At 38.5% G+C, this 22,707-nt stretch overlaps 3 protein-coding genes and 1 pseudogene across 3 annotated transcripts; all 4 read left to right on the forward strand.

The window, feature by feature from the left end:
• Window positions 1–430: 430 nt before the first annotated feature.
• On the forward strand, window positions 431–1,587 carry LOC144660930 (uncharacterized; annotated as a pseudogene).
• A 3,793-nt stretch (window positions 1,588–5,380) lies between these two features.
• Window positions 5,381–6,376, forward strand: LOC144660932 (QRFP-like peptide receptor). Its single transcript, XM_078521652.1, has one exon. The coding sequence runs from the start codon at window positions 5,381–5,383 to the stop codon at window positions 6,374–6,376; it is 996 nt and encodes a 331-aa protein (XP_078377778.1).
• Window positions 6,377–13,502: 7,126 nt separating this feature from the next.
• On the forward strand, window positions 13,503–14,282 carry LOC144660843 (QRFP-like peptide receptor). The gene has a single exon (XM_078521573.1). It carries the CDS (start codon window positions 13,503–13,505, stop codon window positions 14,280–14,282), a length of 780 nt encoding a protein of 259 aa, XP_078377699.1.
• Window positions 14,283–19,736: 5,454 nt separating this feature from the next.
• LOC144660105 (QRFP-like peptide receptor) lies at window positions 19,737–21,551 on the forward strand. Its single transcript, XM_078520663.1, has one exon. The coding sequence runs from the start codon at window positions 20,010–20,012 to the stop codon at window positions 20,967–20,969; it is 960 nt and encodes a 319-aa protein (XP_078376789.1). The 5' UTR covers window positions 19,737–20,009; the 3' UTR covers window positions 20,970–21,551.
• Window positions 21,552–22,707: the final 1,156 nt, after the last annotated feature.

Below are 22,707 nucleotides of genomic sequence, written 5' to 3' on the forward strand. Positions count from 1 at the left end.
ACAACCTGCTTCTGATAACTGGCAACCCGTTAAATCAAACAAGTCCAATAACCCTAAACGAGGGAAGAAGAAAAAGAAAGGCAAAGCTAAGGTTTACGCAAGGACTTATTAAGTCGGGCAGCTAAACAGCGCGTAACTGTGAGAAGTTTCCCTGGTGCTACAACCACAGACATGGAGCATTATCTGCAACCAAGCTTGGCTACAAAACCGAAGGCGATAATCCTCCATGTCGGAACAAATGATCTGAAAAATTCATCCTCTCCTCGGAATGTGGCGGAGAAAATCGTCGACCTAGGAAATATGATTGCTACAAACTCCCTTAACACTAGTGTAACCATTTTTGCAATCACACATAGATCAGATGAAGAAAGTAAAGGACTGCAACAAAGTTTTAAAAACATTTTGTAATCAAAATGGCTGGGGCTTTGTCGAACACTTGAACATCGACGAAACATATCTGAACAATAACAAGCTCCACCTTAACAAGAAAGGTATTGCTATTTTAGCGAGTAATTTTGTAAATAATATGGTTCATTGATATAATTCTTACTTGACAACTGTGCCGACACCCAATCTCATTGCCACCTCCAGCGTCCGGATCAGGTCAAATTCGCTCAAATACTCTAATGCCAAAGTGTCGTGGATTTAAAATGGCTAGTTTGAATATTACCAGTCTTTTGAAACATATTGATGAACTTCGTGTTTTTCTAAATGATCAAAACATCGACGTTCTAGCCATAAATGAGACCAGGCTAAATGAGAGCCTTTCTGATCAGGATGTGAAAGTCCAGGGTTATGATATAATCCGCCGTTACAGGTCAACAAATGGCAGGTTTGGTGGTGGCGTATGTTTTTACATTCGTTCAAACATAAGCTATTCTGTCCGTACAGATCTGGAAAGTCAGCTCTTGGAAATTATATCAATTGAAATTCGTAAACATAACTCAAAACCCTTTGTTATTACTTCATGGTACAGACCTCCAAATTCACCCCATGAACTTTTCGCGCATGTAAACACATTATTAGGCAAATTAGATTCTGAAAACGTAGAACATTTTCTCCTGGGGGATCTAAATTGTTACATGCAATCCAAAGACAATGCTAATGTGAAAGCTCTTCTAAACATAACAGATATTTATGGATTGGAACAACTCATTAATGAACCTACCAGAATTACACCTACTACAAGTACTTTAATTGAATCTGATTTTCACAAATCGGGCAGAGAATGTGTATTGTTCAGGGGTGTCTCTTGTCGCCATAAGTGATCGCAGTTTAGTTTATGCATATCGAAAAATTTCAATTCCCACTTTCTCCAAAGGAGTTAACTTGATAACATATAGACAGTTTAAACATTTTAATAGCGCAAATTTCTATGCGGATATTTTAGCCCAACCCTGGGATGATATAAAGAAATTGTATGGTCCTAATGATATGTGGAGGAGGTGGAAAGAATTATTCCTGAATGTATGTGAAAAGCACGCACCGATGAAGACCAAACGGACACGAGATTCTAAATCACCATGGATAACCACTATTTTAAAAAAGCGGATGAATTTCAGAACCGCCTCAAAAAAAAGCTATTAAGACAAAGGATCCATTTATTTGGAACCAATTTCGAATGGTTAAAAATCAAGTGAATTGGGAAATTAATAGCGCTAAAAAAGCGTATTATGAAAATGCCTTCAACAATTGTTGTGGGGATCAAAGGAAAACATGGAAAACAATCAATGAACTGACCTCACGAAAATCCAATAAAACTGTTATTAATGAGATGGAATATAGTGGAGTAAATTCTGAAGATCAAACAGATATAGCAGAAATGCTAAACTCCTTTTTCACAGAAGTTGGGCCAAGCCTTAGTGGAGACGTAACAGAAGTTGATAAATCCTTCGACGAATTTCTTACCGCAACTGATAACAATTTTGTTTTTGAAAAAACAACACCTACACGTGTTTTTGCACTACTATCAAAGCTTTGTAGGTCAAAGGGAACAGGATTAGATAATATTTCAGCGAAACTTCTAAGGGAATGTCCTGATTTTCTGGCGGAATCTCTCACTCATATATTTAATCAATCTCTAATCACGGGTATCTTTCCCGATGAGTGGAAATCTGCCAGAGTCACTCCATTGTATAAAAATTCTGGGAAGCGTTCTGATCCGACGAATTATCGGCCAATATCAGTAATTCCAGTTTTGGCCAAAGTCTTTGAACGGATAATCTACGATCAACTTTATCATTATTTAACAAAAAACAACTTTCTCTCGTGCCATCAATCTGGTTTTCGGTCTCTGCATTCCACGCTCACCGCACTTATGGAAGCTACAGATAGCTGGGCCTTGGATATAGACCGTGGTCTTGTTAATGCCGTAGTCTTTTTAGATCTCAAAAAGGCATTTGATACAGTAGATCACGATATTTTGTTGCGAAAATTGCAATACTATGGGATTTGTTGGACCAGTCATCAATGGTTTGCTTCTTATTTAGATACTCGAACACAGATTTGTCATATTAATTCTTGTAAGTCAACTCCGAAATGTCTAAGATGTGGTGTTCCCCAGGGAACAATTTTGGGACCTCTTCTGTTTTTGATATATATTAATGACTTACCACACTGTCTGACATATTCGGAACCCAGAATGTACGCAGATGATACATGTACTAGTCTAACACTTGCCAGCACTGACATTGAGCATATAAATTATCGCCTTAATCACGACCTGAGAAATGTGCACGAATGGCTGTCTGCTAACAAGCTTACTCTAAATATGACGAAAACTGAGTTTAAGCTTATTGCATCAAGGCAGAAGTTATCAAAATTTACGGAAAGTCCCTCTCTTACTATAAATGAGAACGCAATAGAACAAGTGACCTCCGCTAAATCCCTCGGAGTTTATGTTGATCAAAATATAAACTGGGAGTGACATATTGAAAACATTTCTAAGAAGATAGCTTGTGCCATTAGCTACAAGGGCCTTTCTGAAAAACTGCAAAGGCTTCAAAACCGCGCAGCTCGTACCCTAATGTCTGCGAGCTATGATAGTAATTTAGATGATTTGTTCCGGACACTGGGGTGGCGAAGACTCTATTATCAAAGATTGGAACAGAAGTCTATCCTAATGTATAAAACATTACATGGTATGACTCCTGATTGTCGAAGATCAAGATTCGTATATCGTGACGATGTTAGTGCTTATCGTTTAAGGAATACTGAAAACAAATTAGTTCTTCCACAACCTCGAACTGATTATCTCAAGAAAAGTTTTTCGTACAGCGGAGCTCAGTTGTGGAACAACTTACCTATAGACCTAAGACAAGCATCTTCACTGGCCGATTTCAAATCTAAATTAAGTCGGCACAGTTTAAAGTAATATCTAAATTTTAAGTAAATTTTAGACACGGCCTCCATGAAAAGCAGACTTTTCTTTTTTTTTTTGTTATTTGAATTTGTTGTTATTAAATTTTTGTAGTTAGTTAGATAGCTAGATAGTCCAGTAACTTAATTGACTGATGGAAAAACCGTGTATAAATAAAGTTATCTTATCTTATCTTATCTAAGTAAGATCTTCCTCTGAAGCGATTGTATAGTCGACCTGAAACTTGTAAATAACATTTATTTCAAACCTGCTTTCATTTGATTCTGGCGATCGACTATTGTACGATTGCTTAAAAAAACCTTCAAATCAAAACTTGTTTAAATCAAAACTTTTTTTGTCTATAATTCACAAAGGTTCAGGTTTTCTATCGCAGCAAATAGCTATGTAAATATTAATTTAAAATTTGTGAAAGTTGTTTTCAGGTTTAAAATAAGGACGGAAACAAGCAGCTTTATTATTCAACAGTCCTACGCTTCATGTCATTTTGTAGGAGTCAAAATATAAACAGACGCTCTTTAATTTTTCCTTCTTCGACGTTCTTCGTCTTCTGGCAAATACATGTTTTAGTTTACACACAAGACCAATGTGAATTTTGTAATTAAATATTTTTTTCCCTAAAGGAGCACAAGAAGGTAATTCCGCCTTTAATACAAACACAATTAGACCAGCGTGTACACGGCGATAACTTGAGACCAGATGAGGAATAACTCTTTGGAGGAGTTTATTATAAATCGCTAATAAAACGCATCATAGTAGTAGTTAATTCAGTCTTGAAGCTTAAAGCGCAGCTTAAAACCCCAGTGGAATAAATAACGTTTGAAGCTACGCCTTTATTTGACAGCATCTCAATGGCAGAGAGACTTTGTCTATCCGTTAAAATAACTTTCATTATGATTAACTGTACATAGGAGGCGGTGGGGTTTTGCTTGTTTAGTTTAATTTCCCCTAAAAAAGTAGAATATCTAACTTATTTGTTGACTGAGTGGGAAGCCTGAGCAGGAAGCTTTTGTCAATCACTTGCACTGATGTTAATTATCACGTGAAGTTCCCGGATGTTTTCCTCTTGGAACAGTGCTTTGCTAAATCAGACGACTTCAAAAGTGATATTGTTGAGTGCAAACTAAGGGAAACTACTCTAGTAACGAAGTCTATATAAATGCTATCCAGCAAAATACATTGCGTTTTTGCCTTTGCCGGCACCACCACTCCTTTCAGTCCTTGCCAAGAAAACAATGATTACCCTTCCAACAGTTCCACAAAGTAAATTAGTGCGACCAAAACGTTTTTGGAAATGAAGAATATTCACCCGTTTTGTATATGGCTCACAAAAGATTTTAGATGATAAGCTTAAGGGATCTAAAAATGTTATCTGTTAGATCTTCCAAGATCTAATAGTTAATTAAAATTATCCTTAATCCACGATTGCAAGTCAAAAATAAAATAACGTGATATTTAAGGAAATGTCATTTTAATAACACAAATGAATTTTATCAAGTAGTACAAACCCTACAGCAGTCGCTACTCATAGATTGACAAGTGAAACGCGGAAGAAACAAGCAGGGTAAACGACCACGCGAAAATTGATGGCGCCCTAGTATATAACGATTTTTCCCGTTCGCGACGTTCTTTGAGAGTAGGACAGGACTTAGCGCTGCCACTAGCTGTGGCAGTGACTAACATAATTAAACTATCTCTGGAAAACAGGAAAATACACCCCTTTCAAAATTTTCAAAATAAATCCCTTTGTGATAAGCAGATCAGAAACAAGCAGCTGCTCATTTGTTTTCACAATCGTTTTTTTAAATTAACATCGGCAAATTAAACTGTTTTAAAAATGGTTATCATGTTTTAAATTTCCGTAATAAATACATGATTGACGTCACCGCGACAAGTGATTATCAAGCCTTCCGTAGAACATAAATAGTGTTGCTTCCTCGTTAGAAAACCAGAAGAAAAACAATTTGTGAGGGAAATAGCTGAATAATAACCTGAACTACGAGAATGTCGGCAAACGTGAACACAACGACGAATGGAACACAACTATCGAGCTGCTTCAATCCTACGGCCTTAAAAACCGGAGAAACTTTCGCTTACTGCCTGATCTTTGTTGTCTCGCTGGCTGGAAACATCTTCATCGGAATAATTGTCTACAAGACGAAAACCATGAGAAAGCCCATCAACTTTTTTATCGTTAACATGGCGATGTCAGATCTCCTGTATCCGATTTTCCTGATCCCCCGGAGACTAACAGAGTTGTACGTCGGATCCTGGCTGATCAGTGGTCCTCTTGGCCAGGCCTTATGTAAGCTGTCTTTCTTCTTACCAAATGTCTCCAGTGCTGTGTCTGTTCAGAGCCTGGTTCTGATAGCAGTGGATCGAGTTGGTGCCGTGGTATTTCCCCTCCGTTCCCCACTCATCAGTTCAAAGCTGTGCCTGTTGTTCGTTCTTGGCACTTGGATCGTCGCGATGGCAATCAACTCTCCTGATCTCTTCGCCTATAAACTTGTTGAATATCAAGGAGGACCGGTGTGTAGACTGCAGTGGAGTGAAGTCTTTGGCGAGTCCTCATCTCTTGTAGATTACATGTTATCAATATTTGTTGCATTCATTTATACCCCTTTAGTGTTGATAGCCATACTTTACATTATCACATACTTGAAGCTGAAGTCAGAGAATATTCCAGGCGAACAATCGGTCAACACGAGACAGCAACGCGTGAAAAGGGAGCGAAAAGTGTTAAAGATGGCCATTGCTATTGTGTTAGGCTTTGCAGTATGCTGGCTGCCCGTCAGTATCTGCTGGATTCTAATCCTCTCTGTACCGGACATATGGTCTTGTGGCTTTCGATACTTCTTGATTGTTGTCAAGTTTTTGCCGTACGCAAATTGTGCTATAAATCCTTGCATCTGTTTTATTTTCAGTGGAAATTATCGCCAAGCACGAAAGAATCTCTTAAGATGCTTTTGCGGCAATTCAAGGGTAATCAGGCCTCAGTGAGTCAAACAATCAACTAATCGAGCCTCTACTATAAAATAATATCGGCAATTCAAACGGACGATCTCTCGAAATAGTCAAAAAATGCGATTCCATACTTTAAATGTTTAAATGTTAGGGGAACGGATCACTAACCCAAAGCGCGAATTGCGATTGTGCACCAAACGGTCACATACAAAACTGGAAAGAAGCAAACAGATTTTTTCCGTTTTGACTAGAACGATTATACACTGTTACAGGGCAGTTATTTTCCACTGTTTATCAGACATCACCGAACGGATTAAATGCGAAAAAAAGATTAGAATAACATATAGAACGGTACATAGATTAAAAATCTTTAGCTCGCAGCTTTTTATTGAAAACATGAAGATCAAATAAGATCTTTCTCTGAAGCGACAATACTTCTGTAAAGTCGACCTGAAACTTTCATTTGATTCAATGTACACTTCAGAATGTTGCAGAACGGTTTTTAACTGTTCTTTGGACACTGGCTTTACAGTCATTTCGTAATTATATTGTAAACTTTATATGTAATATTCGTAAGCTTATAGAAAGTTTCAGTCGACCTAAGGCCCGGGCCAAACGTCGAACTTCAGATGAGTCGAACCTAATATAATGTAAATGAGCAAAACCGATTGTTTTTGGTCATTTGCATTAGGTTCGACTCACGTAAAATTCGACGTTTGGCCCGGGCCTAAAACTTGATAATAATATTTATTTCAAAGATCTTCAAAGTGTTCAGTTTATTTGAGTTAATGTACACTTTAATTTGAAACTTTGCAAAACGGTTCTCAAGGTCGTTCTTGGGACACTGGGCGGGCTTTACATTTCGTCATTTTCATTAATGAAAACAGGGAGTTCAAGTAAGATCTTTCTCTAAAGCGTCGAAACTGCTGTATAGTCGACCTGAATTTTGTAAATAACATTCATTTCAAACCTGCTTTCATTTGATTCAATGTACACATCAGAATGTTGCAGAACAGATTTAACTCTTCTTTGGAGACTGATTTACAGTCTTTTCGTAATTATATTATAAACTTCATATGTAATTTTCGTAAGTTTATAGGAAGTTTCAGTTGACCTAAAAATTGTAAATAATATTTATTTCAAAGATCTTCAAAGTGTCTAGTTTATTTTAGTTAATGTAAACTTTAATTTAAAACTTTGCAAAACGGTTGCCAATGCCGCTTTTTGGACACTGCCTATTAGTTTACAATTCGTCATTTTCATTGAAAACAGGAAGATCAAGTAAGATCTTTCTCTGAAGCGACGATACTTCTGTAAAGTCGACCTGAAACTTTCGTATGATTTAATGACTACACACCAGAAACACTTGCAGAACAGTTTTTAACTGTTCTTTGGACACTGGCTTTACAGTCATTTCGTAGTTATATTGTAAACTTAATATGTAATTTTCTTAAGTCCATAAGAAGACTAGATTCAGTCGACTTTTGACTTGTAAATAATATTCCTTTCATAGTGCTTCACAGGGAGCAGAGGAGACAAATTCGACCTTTGTAAATATTAAAAATGTTTGATCTATTTCGTAGCGCTTGTCATACGTTATCTGATGTTTTTGTTTGCGCGACGGTTAAACCTGGGTTAAACCTCCTGAACCTGCGGGAATCCTGTTGCGCTTGGCGTAGCCGCAGGCTCAATGACCGTTGGCGTCACAAGATAAACAAAAAGATCGGATAACGTATGACAAGCGCTACGAAATAGATCGAACATTTTAATATTTACAAAGGTCGAATTTAGCTCATCTGCTCCCTGTGAGTGTTTTAGTTTATTGGAGTGAATATACAATTAAAAAACACGCAGAACGATTCTTGAGGGCATTCTTTGGACACTACCTTTTCAATTCGCTATTTTGTCGTTCTTGTAAATTCTTTATATAACTTTATTGTATTCAGGATGTTTTAGTCGACGTCGACCTGAAATTAAACTTTTAATTAATGTTTATTTCAAAACAGCTTTGTCTTTGCTTTAATTTACACTTAAAAATTTGGCAGAATGACTTTTTACTGTTCTTTGGAGACGGCTTTACAATAATTTTGTATCTATTTTGTAAAATCAATTTGTAATTTACTTAAAATAGAAAGCAACAAAATGCGCAGATTAAAAGCACATTCAGATCAAGTAAATTGATTCTCATCCTTTTTGTTTCCGAAGTTGTGGAATATTATTCCATGTTACGATCTAAATCGTTTATTATCGCAGTGAGAAGCCTGAACAGGAAGTCCCTGTCAATCACTTGCACGTTGTAATCACGTGTAGTGCATTGATGTTTTCCCCTCAGACACGAACCACCAGGATGTTATAAATAAAAGTGCATTCTCGTCCCCAGAGTCGCTTGTCCCTCTTAGCCGGCAGATCCTGGGGCACGAGGAACAAGTGGCTCTGGAGACACATGATTTGATTGGCTAGATTTTTAACAAAGGAAATTCAAATTTGGCAAATGAAATTAACCTTTTTGAAATCCCTTTGTTGTAGGGGATTTTACTACGGTTGATTTGACTGGCTAGATTTAAAGTCTCTTTGTTGAACATTTAGCCAATCAACTCATGTGTGCCCAGAGCCATTTGTTCCTCGTTCCCCAGGCTCAGCCGGCTTAGAGGGACAAGCGCGCGGCTCTGGGCACGACGAGAATGAATATAAGTGCAGAAGGGAACTCGACTGCTCTGATATCGTTGACTAGCGAGTAAGCGAAGCGTTTGCCATTGTAAACAACCCCGCAAAGCAGACTGGGAATAAGACGTTTTAAAAAAAACTCTCTTTTATGTAAGATTCACGAAATATTCTTTTTGATAAGCTAGGGCCTTGTGGGATCTAAGAGGAAAAGAAGAAAAAATATTGTTTTAAACCCCTGCTTTCTTTGGTAATTACTTTTTTTAGCTAGGTTATAGCTAATATAGATAGATAACAGGTATAATATGTCAATGGCAGTAGATAATATTTCAAATCCAAGAGCCTCACTCCCCAACTGGCAAAACCCATGACATTTGACTGTTTTTAATCTCCTGCTCATTTTATCCGACAAACGCGGACATTATTTGGGAGTGTATCAATGACGTGGAACGTTATGTTAAAGGCCTAAGTGAATATGACATAGTTAGTTTCTACACGAAATATCTTCAAGAACGAGTAGATCCGACCTTTCTTCCTAAATCGTCCAAAAAACAAAACGGGAAAAACGGACGTGCGAAAAAAATTAGTGGGAGGTTAGGGTGTGGGGAGGGCAGTTTTGCGCGGTCATTACATTTTTGTTAACGCCTTTTTCGAATTCGTTTTTCGCTTGACTGTGTTTGGGGATATGCTGCGCTTCTTTGTTTTCTACTACGATCTTGGACAAAACTGTTGAAACACTTGGCAAATTTCCACTCTAACTCAGTAGGTGCCACAGGTCAAATTTTTTAATCCCCTCCCCATTTCAATGTTGTCAACGCTGCCGTGTTGTGAAAACAGAGCCGGGGGAACCGTAAACCCCAAGAATCAACATTTTGTAGGGGTAGGTAGGTAGGTAGGTAGGTAGGTAGGTAGGTAGGTAGGTAGGTAGGTAGGTAGGTAGGTAGGTAGGTAGGTAGGTAGGTAGGTAGGTAGGTAGGTAGGTAGGTAGGTAGGTAGGTAGGTAGGTAGGTAGGTTAAGTCTGTGTACGAGCCTTGTGGCCCATCAGGCCGGAAATTATCCCGGTTTTAGTAGTAGGAAGCGACTCGGTATATTTCTACTCCCCCTGGATGGGATGTTAGTCCATCGCAGGGTTACCCCCAGCAATAAATTCGCTGGTTCCCATTCATACACCTGGGTAGAGAGAGGCACTGTAACAGAAAGTGTCTTGCCCAAAAACACAACACAATGACCCCAGCAAGTGATCGAACCCAGACTGCTCGATTCAGAGTCCAGCGCACTAACCATTAGGCCACCGCGCCTCCCATAGTAGGGGGGAGGAGATAAAATATTTTTACCCACGTGTAAGTCAGGACATTTGTGAAAATTGCGTGAAATGCGTTTGTTTTAACACGTTTTGTTCAAGATTTTAGTATACATTATAAACAGTAAGATTTACCAATACCCCTCGTCAAGCACAGCGAGTTTTTTAACGGTGTACTATTAAAATGACATGGCATCATAGAAAGGACAGGAGATCCATTTCACGTATTTAACTATAGCAAACACTTTCAACCACTTATCATTACTGAATGCAAATATTCCTAAATGCATTGAGTAGTTTTTACGTGTCAGCTCTTTACGAGACAGAGTTACTTAAATAAAAGAATCTTTATTTGTTGAATACGCGTACGATGCCTGCACCGGTGAAGCGCGTGTTCATTCCCAAAACTAATTCGGGAATCTCATATTTTGGGCAAGCCAGAATAAAGATTATTCAGGGTAAATCAGTTTAAAGTTAATTGCATAACACGCAATAGAGCAGTTTTCAATTGAGTGTCGTAAAACCAAAACCAAAGTAATCACTCTGTCCAATTACAAAAGACATAGACAATCCAGTGAGCCAATCAAAAATCTAAGCAAATACACGTTGCCGGCACGAAGCGCGGGAAAACGTGCACAAGCGAGTCACGATTGATTTCGGTTTTACTTCTGATTGGCTGAGAAAGTGGCGCGAGAGTTTTAAGCCAATCACTAAGCGTAGTACGTAATGCAAAACAAATGCAAACGCGAATTACTTTTGACACTCAAGCGAAAACCGCTCTATGCCTTCCAATTACATTTTGCATGGGTTTTGTACTGCTGGAAATGGAAGCTTTGAGTAGAGCCGAGAAACACAGGTGCAGAAAATTAACTAAACCGAAAGAAATCGCGCATTGTTTTAGTGTGCCAAATTATTTGATGTTGTTTCAAAGTAAACAGATTCATAGGTCACCGTTTTAGCAATTCTGTGCAATAGAACAGTGTGTAAGAGGAGCAGTAATCAGCTGAAATAAGTATATCTGCATGATTTTGTACTTCCAATTTGCAACATAAAATTTAATAGAACATGTTATTTGCTCCTAGAACGCAAGATGAAATTTTGGAAGCACCTTCATACCATCTGAGAGTTCACCTAGAACTGTCCTCAAGGATAGTACTCTGAAACAATCATGAACCAGTATTAAATATCAGGCTTTGTTAGTTGATTTTCAATTTTTTAACACAGTAAAGAATACATACAGTCTGCCAAAGATTGCTCAGAGGTACTCTAATTTAATGAAGCAATATACAGTAGAACCCCGGTAAATCGAACTCTGAAGGGAAACGAAAAACAGTTCGAGTTAGCGGGGGTTCGAGTTATCGGGGTCGGTTGAATATTTAATTTGCCAAGTTAATAATTGATAGTTTACTGATGTACAGTGCAAACTAAACATATCTCGTCAGAAACTCTAACACGATCATAAATTCTTATGATACGAGAGGAAAATGGCTGTCAAATACGTGATCTGTTCGTTGCACTAATCAATGGGCATAAGTGGCGAGTTTCAAGAACCGAAATTCGAGTTATCTGGGAAAATTTGACCCAAATTTCCGAGTTCGAGTTAACCGAGTAAAAATGACTGAAAAATGAGGTCAAATCCAAGGGAAATGGTAGTTTGTTCGAGTTAGCGGGGTTGTTCGAGTTATCCGAGTTCGAGTTACCGGGGTTCTACTGTATAAGTAAACAGAAAATTTGCATTTAAGGGCAAGGTGCTAGTTTAAGGTCGCGCAGGACCCTTGAAATCATTATGTATGTATTTATTTAAAGAGTATGCACGAACTGCGACGACTGAAGCCGACAACAAACGAAATATTCATGAGAATTTTTTTTCTCAGAGTTCTTTGTACAAGTAATTACACGGTATTGTTCTCAGCCTCGCATCCCGTGCGCTGGAACATAGCGAATTATCATAATTAGATTCACAGCTTTAAATAAAGCACACGTTGTTGTAAACATCGACTCGGAAGGTCTTCGGAAGCCTCAAAACCTGCAATTTTGTGTCCAAGTTTTCTCCGCCGATATAGAATTTCAAGAGTTGATTCGCGAGGAACATAAACTTGGTGTACTCTATTGTGTTCTGGCTAGAGCGAATTTTTAAATTTCCTTCTCAAAATGAAGATAGCATGTTTCAAAGTTTAGATTTCACATTTTTACTCTCTTAGAAGCCATTAACTTGTAGTAGTTTTTGAAATCGAAAATTTCGTTCTAGTGGGAACACAAAAGAAGTTACGATTTATCACTAGGATGTATAATCATTTAATTTGGTGCGCTGTGCTAGCTGAAAACTTGGACACAAAATCGCATTATCTTCAGTTAAACTTTTAAGGGCTTGTAACATCACAGACAACGGTCATCTCCCAGTAAAAGTACAATCATGATGTAATTCCATCATCCCTGGGTATCCTTATTAAATTTTAGAGAAATCGATATTCAAAATGTAGTGAATTAAAGCTTTACAAGACAGCACTCCAACAAGAAATTTGGCTAATGAATATATTAATGAGCAAGAGTCCTGCGCGACCTTAATATCACTATACATCTTTTTTGGCACAGCCTTCTCACTAGTTAAATATTTTTCATGATGACTTATTGAGAAGTCTGGGTCGCCACTAAGCTAGTACAGCTGATTTTTGCTAAGTGTTCGGAAAAAAACTAAAAAAGCTTTTTATGGCACAACACAGCCGAACACCGAAGGTCTTTGACAGCCTAAAAGGTACAGAGACGCCGTGAATAATCACCGATCAGTAGGATCCCCCTATTGAATCAATACAAGTGAGAGAGCACCAATTATGCAAGTGCAGATGGTCAGACCACCTTGAAGTTTTCGTAATTAAATGTTTCTATTTTCTTCAGTTTGGCGGAGGAAACAATTCACCTTTAGAAAGATAACCTTCATCTTGGACAATCTTCGAGGTGGTCTTTTTTTAATTAAAAGTTGCCTTTTTAGGCCAGAAGACGACAAATAGCTACTAGTTTTCCTTCGTACAGTGTCATCGCCATCGGTCAATATAATCGGTGAAAGCAGTCCATTAATCATTTTATATGACTCCACTTAAAGTAGGCAAAATAGACAGAGCAGCGTGTAAAGAAACTGAGCAAAACGTAACTTGTGTAAGACTGAGATATAATTCGTTTACAAACATTCTATTACTCAGTGTCCCATGTCGACAATGTTGAACGCAACGATGCACGGTACACAGCCATCGAGCTGCTACAATCCCTCAGCGGCAAGAATAGGAACAATCTTCGCTTACTGCCTGATCTTTGTTGTCTCTCTGGCTGGAAACATCTTCATTGGAATAATTGTCTACAAGACGAAAACCATGAGAAGACCCATCAACTTTTTAATCGTAAACATGGCTATGTCCGATCTGTTTTATCCGATTTTCCTGATCCCGAAGAAACTAACAGAGTTGTACGTTGACTCCTGGCTGATCAGTGGTCCTCTTGGCCAGGCCCTATGTAAGCTGATTTTCTTCTTACCAGAAGTCTCCGTTGCTGTGTCAATTCAGAGCCTGGTTCTGATAGCAGTGGATCGATTTGGAGCTGTGGTATTTCCCCTCCGTCCCCCGGTCATCAATTCAAAGCTATGCCGGTTCTTGATTCTCGCCACTTGGATCGTCGCGATGGCTATCTTCTCCCCATATCTTTTCGCCGCCAAACTTGCTAAAGATCCAGGAGGGCTGACGTGTGCACTGCAGTGGAATGAAGTATTTGGAGAGTCTTCATCTTATAAAAATTACATATTAGCAATGCTTGTTGTATTAGTTTATAACCCTTTAGTATTAATAGCCATGCTTTACATTATCATCTATTCAAAGCTGAAGTCACAGACGATTCCAGGCGAGCAATCGGCCAACGCTGGACAGCAACGCGTGAAAAGGAAACGAAATGTGCTGAAGATGGCTATTGCTATTGTAGTAGGCTTTGCAGTATGCTAGCTGCCATTCAGTATCGGCTGGTTTCTGCATTTCTTTATGCCGCACATATTGTTTCAGTGTGACTTCCTTTACTTCCGGTTGGTTGCCTTCCCTTTGCTTCACGCAAATTGTGCCATAAATCCTTGCATCTGCTTTCTTTTCAGTGGAAATTATCGCCAAGCACTAAGGAATCTCTTAAGATGCCTTTGAGCACTCCAGGCCTAGGGGTAATTAGACCACATCGAGACAATCAACAATCTTTCTCTGAAGCGACAGTACTTCTGTATAGTCGACCAGAAACTTGTAAATAACATCTATTTAAAACCTGCTTTCATATGACTCAATGTACACACCAGAAACACTTGGAGAACGGTTTTTAACTGTTCTTTGGACACTGGCTTTACAGTCATTTCGTAGTTTTATAACTTAATATGCAATTTTCAGTGTACCCCAAAATTGACCATTTTAAAGAAAAATATATTTTGGTATTTTTGGGTAGATCTCATTAAGACCTTCCATTCAAAAAAAAGAGCATGGAAAAAGATTGACTCTACACAAAGTTATGAACGAAAAACTTTTCTTGCCATTAATTATTTGATATTGATAGCTGTCAACAGGTTGTCTAAAGAAGCGGGGCGATCTACCGTTGCGTGATTATCACAGTTCTTGGTTTTCGACGAGATGCTTTGGGTGTTTTGCGCTGGCAAGATGCATGGTTTTTCAGACGTGAAAGAAGAAACATTTTCCCATTCCTTTCTCATTTTCAAAGAATGCTGCAACAACGGGAAAAGACTAAAGATTTGGGAGATGCACAGAGCGAATTATTTTTCGCCGCTTGAAGCGGTACGACCCGACATCACGACTAGTTCCTCGGCTTACTTTAGGACATTTAGGATGCTTGCGACTCCACGTTTTTGTTGTTTTAGATTTAACATTTCTAAAACTGTTGCACTGAGACGAAAATTGTTATAAAGCGAGCGGTAGAAATAAAATTATGTTTCCGACCAGAAGCAACATTTGACACCGCTTTGAGCAAGTCCTATTGTTAAAGTAAAATGAACCTTCATTCTACCGCTCAACGCGTGATCATTTTCACGCGTCTTGTGTAATTAATCTCACTAAAGCGGAAGTACGCCCCAAAATACATTTTCTTTCGTATCTCGTAAACAAATTTTCGAACAGAGAGGCGCACATTTTAAGTTCGTTTTCAATGGGGTTTCAACAATTTTCGCTGAAATTTGGCAAGAATTAATGTTGCCCGATAATTGAACAACAAAACTGTGTCGGCGAATTTTAACTTTTTTCTTCTTTCAAAAGTTATGGCTGTTTTAACGCAGAGAATAGTTGTTCCTTACACTTTTAAAGTTTAACTGCGTGTCAAAAACAAACCAGACAAGTAATCAATATTCCCCGACACAGTTTTTTAGAAAAATGCGTGGAGAACACATAGCGATGCTAATCGCTTTTTCCCACTCAAATTTGTCCGGAAACGAACCCGATTTATGAGCCTCGGTACTTTTGGAAATGACACGCTCTTTTTGGATAACATTAACTTTTTTTTACTTAAAATAAATATATCTTCGTAATTTACGATTCCTAAGCTTTCAGAAATTATATACTTTGCTGGGGTTTGCGTTAATTACTAGACGGTAAGGCAGCTCTAACGCATGATGGTCATTTGGGGTACACTGATACCTTATTAAGGTATCAGTGGTCAGCCGACTTTAAACTTGTAAATAATATTTCTTTCAAAGTGCTTCAGTGTATTGGAGTAAATATACAATTAAAAAATTCAGAACGATTCTTCAGGGCATTCTTTGGACACTAGCTTTTCAATTCGCTATTTTGTAGATCTTGAATATTCTATACATAATTTTATTGCATTCAGGATGTTTTAGCCGACGTCGACCTGAAACTTTTAATAATAATATTTATTTTAAAACAGTTTTGTATTTGCTTTAATTTACACTTAAAAATTTTGCAGAATGGCATTTTAACCGTTCTTTGGAGACCGGCTTTATAATAATTTTGTATTTATTTTGTTAACTCAGCCGGTTTGTAATCAGATTTTCTTAAAATAGGAAGCAACAAAATGCGCAGATTAAAAGCACATTAACCCAGTAAATTGATTCCCATCCTTTTTTAATTCTCTTTTTATAATTTGGGTTTTTAGTTTTTCAAAGTTGTAAAATTCTACAACTTTGAAAAACTAAAAATGGAACAACATGGAATAATATATTATTCCACAACATGGAATAATTTATTATATAAACATCAGTGAAATACCAGGAAATCCGTTCGCGCGAAAAAATCATATCTTCACACGTGAAAATAACATGTTATTTTCACATGTGAAGATATCGATTTCGAAACATTTTCTGACAAGTTTGCCCTGTTTCAATGCTGAATGAGCCAAGAGGGTCTGAATGGGGTTAACCGACTAGCGACAATGGGCGAAAAATATTAACGACTACCGACAAAACGAGGAAAAAATTACCGATTAGCGACAAATAAATTCTAACCGACAACCGACTTGGTCCGATGTTATACGGACGTTGGTTATTCATGAGGTGACAGGCCATGAGCGGGATTGTTAAAGTGATTGTAAGGCGAGGAGGTTGCCATCGAATGCCATCGTAGCCGGGTTCCGGTGAAAAAAAAACCTCATAAAAGTTTTTCCAAGCTAAAAAAAACATCTAACGGAGTTTTTAGGGCTAAAGGAGCAGGCGCATTAATTTGGCATTGGCGGGTTCTCGCTAAAGTTATTTCGCCTGGCGAAAACGCTTACGGGAAAAATGCGAAAATTTGCAATTGTAACGGATGGGTAGTGGCTGCTTGAGCTTCCAAATTTAATATCGGATGAAAGCAGCAGTGAGCTCAACGGTAAGTGTGGAACGTTCTATTAGCCGTATTAGTTTTAGTGTGCAGTAGTTCTGTAGTTAAGTATTAAGCTCAAACATTAACGTGGTTAACCTTTGGTTCCACGTTTTTTATTTGCTGTTTTCTTGAACGGAATGTTTGTATACACCCTCCATTTTTCAGGAACGCAAAAATTGAAAAGAAAAATCCTTACAAATAGAAGAAGCGAGTAAAAGAGTTTAGAAGCATCTTTCTGTTTTATTGGTAAATGAATAACACTGCCTTTAAATTTATTCTTTTCTGCCGAACGGTCCAAATTTCAGTAATATTTGACGAGCATTTGCTGATGCAAACTGATTTTATCGGTACTAGATGAACACGTTGCTTAAAAAAACAGAGTTAAAGAGGTTTAAGTGCAACCAAATAATGAATTATTACAAATTTTCATATCGTCTAGAGTTTAAAGTCTTAAAACTGCGTAAATTAAATAACAAATATTAATAATTAACTTGCACTTTTAATGATTAACTGAGATTTACCGACAACCGACAAAGGTCGAAAATTTTAACCGACAACCGACAAAGTAAGGAATTTTTAACCGACTACCGACATGTAGATCCCCCCATTAAGACCCTCAGCCAAAGTAAATCGATATTAAATCGAAACATCTTCGGATATTCCTCGGCAATCTTCGGCAATCTTCGGATATCTTCGGAAATTGTCGGAAAAGTTCGGAAAATGTTCGGAATCATTCGTACGACCTTCGGACAGCATTTTGCAAATCTTCGAAAATCTTCGGAAAATGGTCGGCAATCTTCAGAAAATCGTCAAAACCATCGTAATTAGTAGGTTTAGGTTTATATAATAAACAGAATATTACATGGTTGCTTGGAGATATGAAATTTATCTTCGAGTGTTCAAATCGATATCCCACTCGTTCGCTGCGCTCACTCGTGAAATATCGATTTGAACACTCGAAGATAAATTTCATATCTCCGCGCAACCATGTAATATCCTCTATATATTATTCCATGTTACGATCTAAATCGGAGTGAGAAGTTCTGAACAGGAAGTCCCTGTCAATCACTTGCACGTTGTAATCACGTGTAGTGCATTGATGTTTTCCCCTCAGACACTAACCAATTGGATGGTATTAATATAAGTGGATTCTCGTCCCCAGATTAGCCGGCAGAGCCTCGGGCACGAGGAACAAGTTGCTCTAGGGACACATGATTTGATTGGCTAGATCTTTACCCACGTGTAAGTCATGACATTTGTGAAAAATGCGTGAAATGCGTTTGTTTCCACACGTTTTGTTCAAGATTTTAGTATTTGCACTCGCATAAGAAACCTCGAACAACCGCTCATGAAACTTCTTGATACGTTATAAACAGTAACATTTACCAATACCCCTCGTTAAGCACAGCGAGTTTTTTAACGGTGCGCTATTAAAATGATAGGGTATCATAGAAAGGACAGGAGATCCATTTCGCGTATGTAATTATAACAAACACTTTCAACCACTTATCATTACTGAATGCAAATATTCCTAAATGCATCTACTAGTTTTTACGTATCGGCTCTTTACGCTCTCAAATCTTTATTTGTTGAATACGCGCACGATGCCTGCACCGGAGAAGCGCGTATTCCTTCCCAAAACTAATTCTGGAATCTCATATTTTGGGCAAGCCAGAATAAAGATTATTCAGGGTAGTTAATTGCATAACACAATATGCCTTCCACTCACACTTAAAGAGGGTTTTGTACTGCAGGAAATGGAGTTAGTTAATAAGCTTTGAGTGGAGCCGAGAAACACAGGTGCAGAAAATTAACTAAGCAGAAAGAAATCGCGCATTGTTTTAGCCTGCCAAATTATTTGATGTTGTTTCAAAATAGACGGAATCATAGGTCACCGTTTTAGCAATTCAGTGCAATAGACCAGTGTGCGAGAGGAGCAGTAATCAGCTGAGACATGAATGTTCGAATAATGTCTTACTTCCAGTTTGCAACATAAATAGAACATGTTATTTGCTCCTAGAACTCAGGATCGAATTTTGGAAGCACCTTCATACCATCAGAGAGTTCACCTAGAACTGTCCTCAAGGATAATACTCTGAACCAGAATTAATATCAGCTTTACACGGCAAAGAATACGGACAGTTTGCCAAAGATGGCTCAGAGATGCTCTAATTTAATGTAGCAACATAAAAATAGACAGAAAATTTGCATTTGCGGGTAAGGTGCTTAATTGTTAAATATCCCTGCATCCTTTTTGGCACAGCCTCCTCACTAGTTAAATATTTTCCATGATAATACTCATTTGGAAGTCAGGGTCGCAACTAAGTTAGTACAGCTGATTTTCGCTAAGTGTTCGGAAACAACTACAGTGAAATAAATAATGTTTTAACGCTACCCCATTATATTTTGATAGCATCTTTATTGACGGCAGCTTTGTGAATTTTTATTTATATTTAGTAAAGTTCAGTTTTAACGTGAGTGCTCGATTAAAATTTAATGTGCGTGTTTTATTTCATAGAGACTCTGTTTATGCGTTTAAAAATTTCTTTTATTATTATTACAGCAGAGGCGGTGAGGCTTTACTTGCTTAGTTTTCCCAAACAAGGAGAATATCTACCTTGTTTGTTGACTGAGTGGGAAGCCTGAGCAGGAAGCTTCTGTCAAACATTTGCACGATGTTATTACGTGCAGTTCACTGATGCTCTCTCAGACACCTGCTGTACTACATCAGACGACTTCTTCTTCGACTCCACTTAAAGTAGGCAAAATAGACAGAGCAGCGTTAAAAGAAACTGAGCAAAACGTAACTTGTGTAAGACTGAGATATAATTCGTTTACAAACATTTTATTACTCAGTGTCCCAAGTCGACAATGTTGAACACAACGATAAACGGTACACAGCCATCGAGCTGCTACAATCCCGCAGCGGCAAGAATAGGAACAATCTTCGCTTACTGCCTGATCTTTGTTGTCTCTCTGGCTGGAAACATCTCCATTGGAATAATTGTCTACAAGACGAAAACCATGAGAAGACCCATCAACTTTTTAATCGTAAACATGGCTATGTCCGATCTGCTCTATCCGATTTTCCTGATCCCGAAGAAACTAACAGAGTTGTACGTTGACTCCTGGCTGATCAGTGGTCCTCTTGGCCAGGCCCTATGTAAGCTGATTTTCTTCTTACCAGAAGTCTCCGTTGCTGTGTCTATCCAGAGCCTGGTTCTGATAGCAGTGGATCGATTTGGAGCTGTGGTATTTCCCCTCCGTCCCCCGGTCATCAGTTCAAAGCTATGCCGGTTCTTGATTCTCGCCACTTGGATCGTCGCGATGGCTATCTTCTCCCCATATCTTTTCGCCGCCAAACTTGCTAAAGATCCAGGAGGGCTGACGTGTGCACTGCAGTGGAATGAAGTATTTGGAGAGTCTTCATCTTATAAAAATTACATATTAGCAATGCTTGTTGTATTAGTTTATAACCCTTTAGTATTAATAGCCATGCTTTACATTATCATCTATTCAAAGCTGAAGTCACAGACGATTCCAGGCGAGCAATCGGCCAACGCTGGACAGCAACGCGTGAAAAGGGAACGAAATGTGCTGAAGATGGCTATTGCTATTGTGGTAGGCTTTGCAGTATGCTGGCTGCCATTCAGTATCGGCTGGTTTCTGCATTTCTTTATGCCGCACATATTGTTTCAGTGTGGCTTCCTTTACTTCCGGTTGGTTGCCTTCCCTTTGCTTCACGCAAATTGTGCCATAAATCCTTGCATCTGCTTTCTTTTCAGTGGAAATTATCGCCAAGCACTAAGGAATCTCTTACGATGCCTTTGAGCATTCCAGGGGTAATTAGACCACATCGAGACAATCAACAATCTTTCTCTGAAGCGACAGTACTTCTGTATAGTCGACCAGAAACTTGTAAATAACATCTATTTAAAACCTGCTTTCATATGACTCAATGTACACACCAGAAACACTTGCAGAACGGTTTTTAAGTGTTCTTAGGACACTGGCTTTACAGTCATTTCGTAGTTTTATAACTTAATATGCAAATTTCTTAAGTTCATAAGAAGACTAGATATAGAGTCAGTAGTAGTTATACGGGAAACACTAGACCAATTTATTCATGAATTCAACAGGCCTGAGTTAATGAGGTCTGAATATCCAGAACCGGTTTAATGAGATGCATGTCACGTAGGTTTAAGAGTTGGTTTAATGAGATGCGTGTCATGTTGGTTCATCGACATATTTAATGAGATACGTGTCACGTCAGATGTAAGAGTCAGGGAACACGGTCAAACTAGTCAAACCAGTTTTCAGGCCGGATAAAAAGATTCAAAATGGCGAATTAAAATTCACACTTTTTTGGAGTAAATAAAAAACATTTATTGAGTATAGACAAAGTGTACAATCTCAAAGACGCTATGAATAAATATTAAATGTGGAACGTAATGGTCAATGATGTTTCTAATACGATAATGAATGTTTAATGAGCCCACTTTTGTGAAACGTACTTGGGTTTGTTTTAAGTCCATTATTTTCTAAAGTAAACCTGGCCAAACCGCTTTTTCGGTAGTCTTGATTTAGAAGAATATTTCAAAATAACAGTCAAGTTTAAAAATCTTCTGAAATAAGGCTAGTTTCCTTCTTCTCTTTCATAGTCGTTTTGGCGTAGTTCAAGTTCAGCGTATATTGTAGACCAAAAACGCTAGCGAATTCCATGAAGCACGCTTCATCTTATCGATACAATCACTCTCGTAGATAAATTATCGTTTGCAATATTTGTGGCCATCGTGTTAAGTAAATGAAAGTGAACGTACAACCGCTGTGTATATATAGTCACCGAATAAAAGCCGGTTTTCCTGGTTTAGTAAGGTTCCCATTGTCTATTGCTGCGTAACCTTGCCACTAAGGGCGTTTTTGTTTTTTTACTGCGTTTCACATAAATTATTTGCGTTTAGAATCTCGTGGTGTTTCCATCATTATCGCGTACGCAGATTCTTCAGGCAAAGCGGTTAGGGGCGTTTCCATTCTGACAGAAATTTTCGATTGTTTAGTAGTCGCAGGTGTAGGCGGTAGTTGTCTTTGCGTTCCTCTCGTATTCTTTACTTCAGGTGTAGACGTGGAAATATTTACTCCAATAACTGTCTCTATAGGCGGCGCTGGATATGTTTTGGGTAGCACCACTGTAGGTTTTACGCTTGCTTCACTTTTCATCTGTTTTGATAATCCCTGGTACCTTCGAATAAGATTATTCAAAACATAGCAGAGCAGGGACAGAGCGTGACAGAGCGGGGCAAAGCGGGACAGAGCGATACAGTGCAGAGCAGGGCAGAGCAGAGCAGAGCAGAGAAGAGCAGAGCAGAGCAGAGCAGAGCAGAGCAGAGCAGAGCAGAGCAGAGGAGAGCAGAGCAGAGCAGAGCAGAGCTGTGTCTATCCAGAGCCTGGTTCTGATAAACCTCCCGCCTGAAAACGGTATAACTTCCTTCCCCTCCCCTCCCCTTCCCTCCCCTTCCCTCCACTTCTCTCCCCTTCCCTCCCCCGGGCTCCCGTATAGATACGAAATATA

This window comes from Oculina patagonica, chromosome 7 (genome assembly GCF_052425735.1).
Source record: "Oculina patagonica isolate OP01 chromosome 7, crgOcupat, whole genome shotgun sequence".
NCBI lineage: Eukaryota > Metazoa > Cnidaria > Anthozoa > Scleractinia > Oculinidae > Oculina > Oculina patagonica.

Coding starts and splice junctions, on each gene's coding strand:
- LOC144660932 (XM_078521652.1), top strand. CDS start 5,381: ATGTCGGCAAACGTGAACACAACGACGAATGGAACACAACTATCGAGC.
- LOC144660843 (XM_078521573.1), top strand. CDS start 13,503: ATGTCGACAATGTTGAACGCAACGATGCACGGTACACAGCCATCGAGC.
- LOC144660105 (XM_078520663.1), top strand. CDS start 20,010: ATGTTGAACACAACGATAAACGGTACACAGCCATCGAGCTGCTACAAT.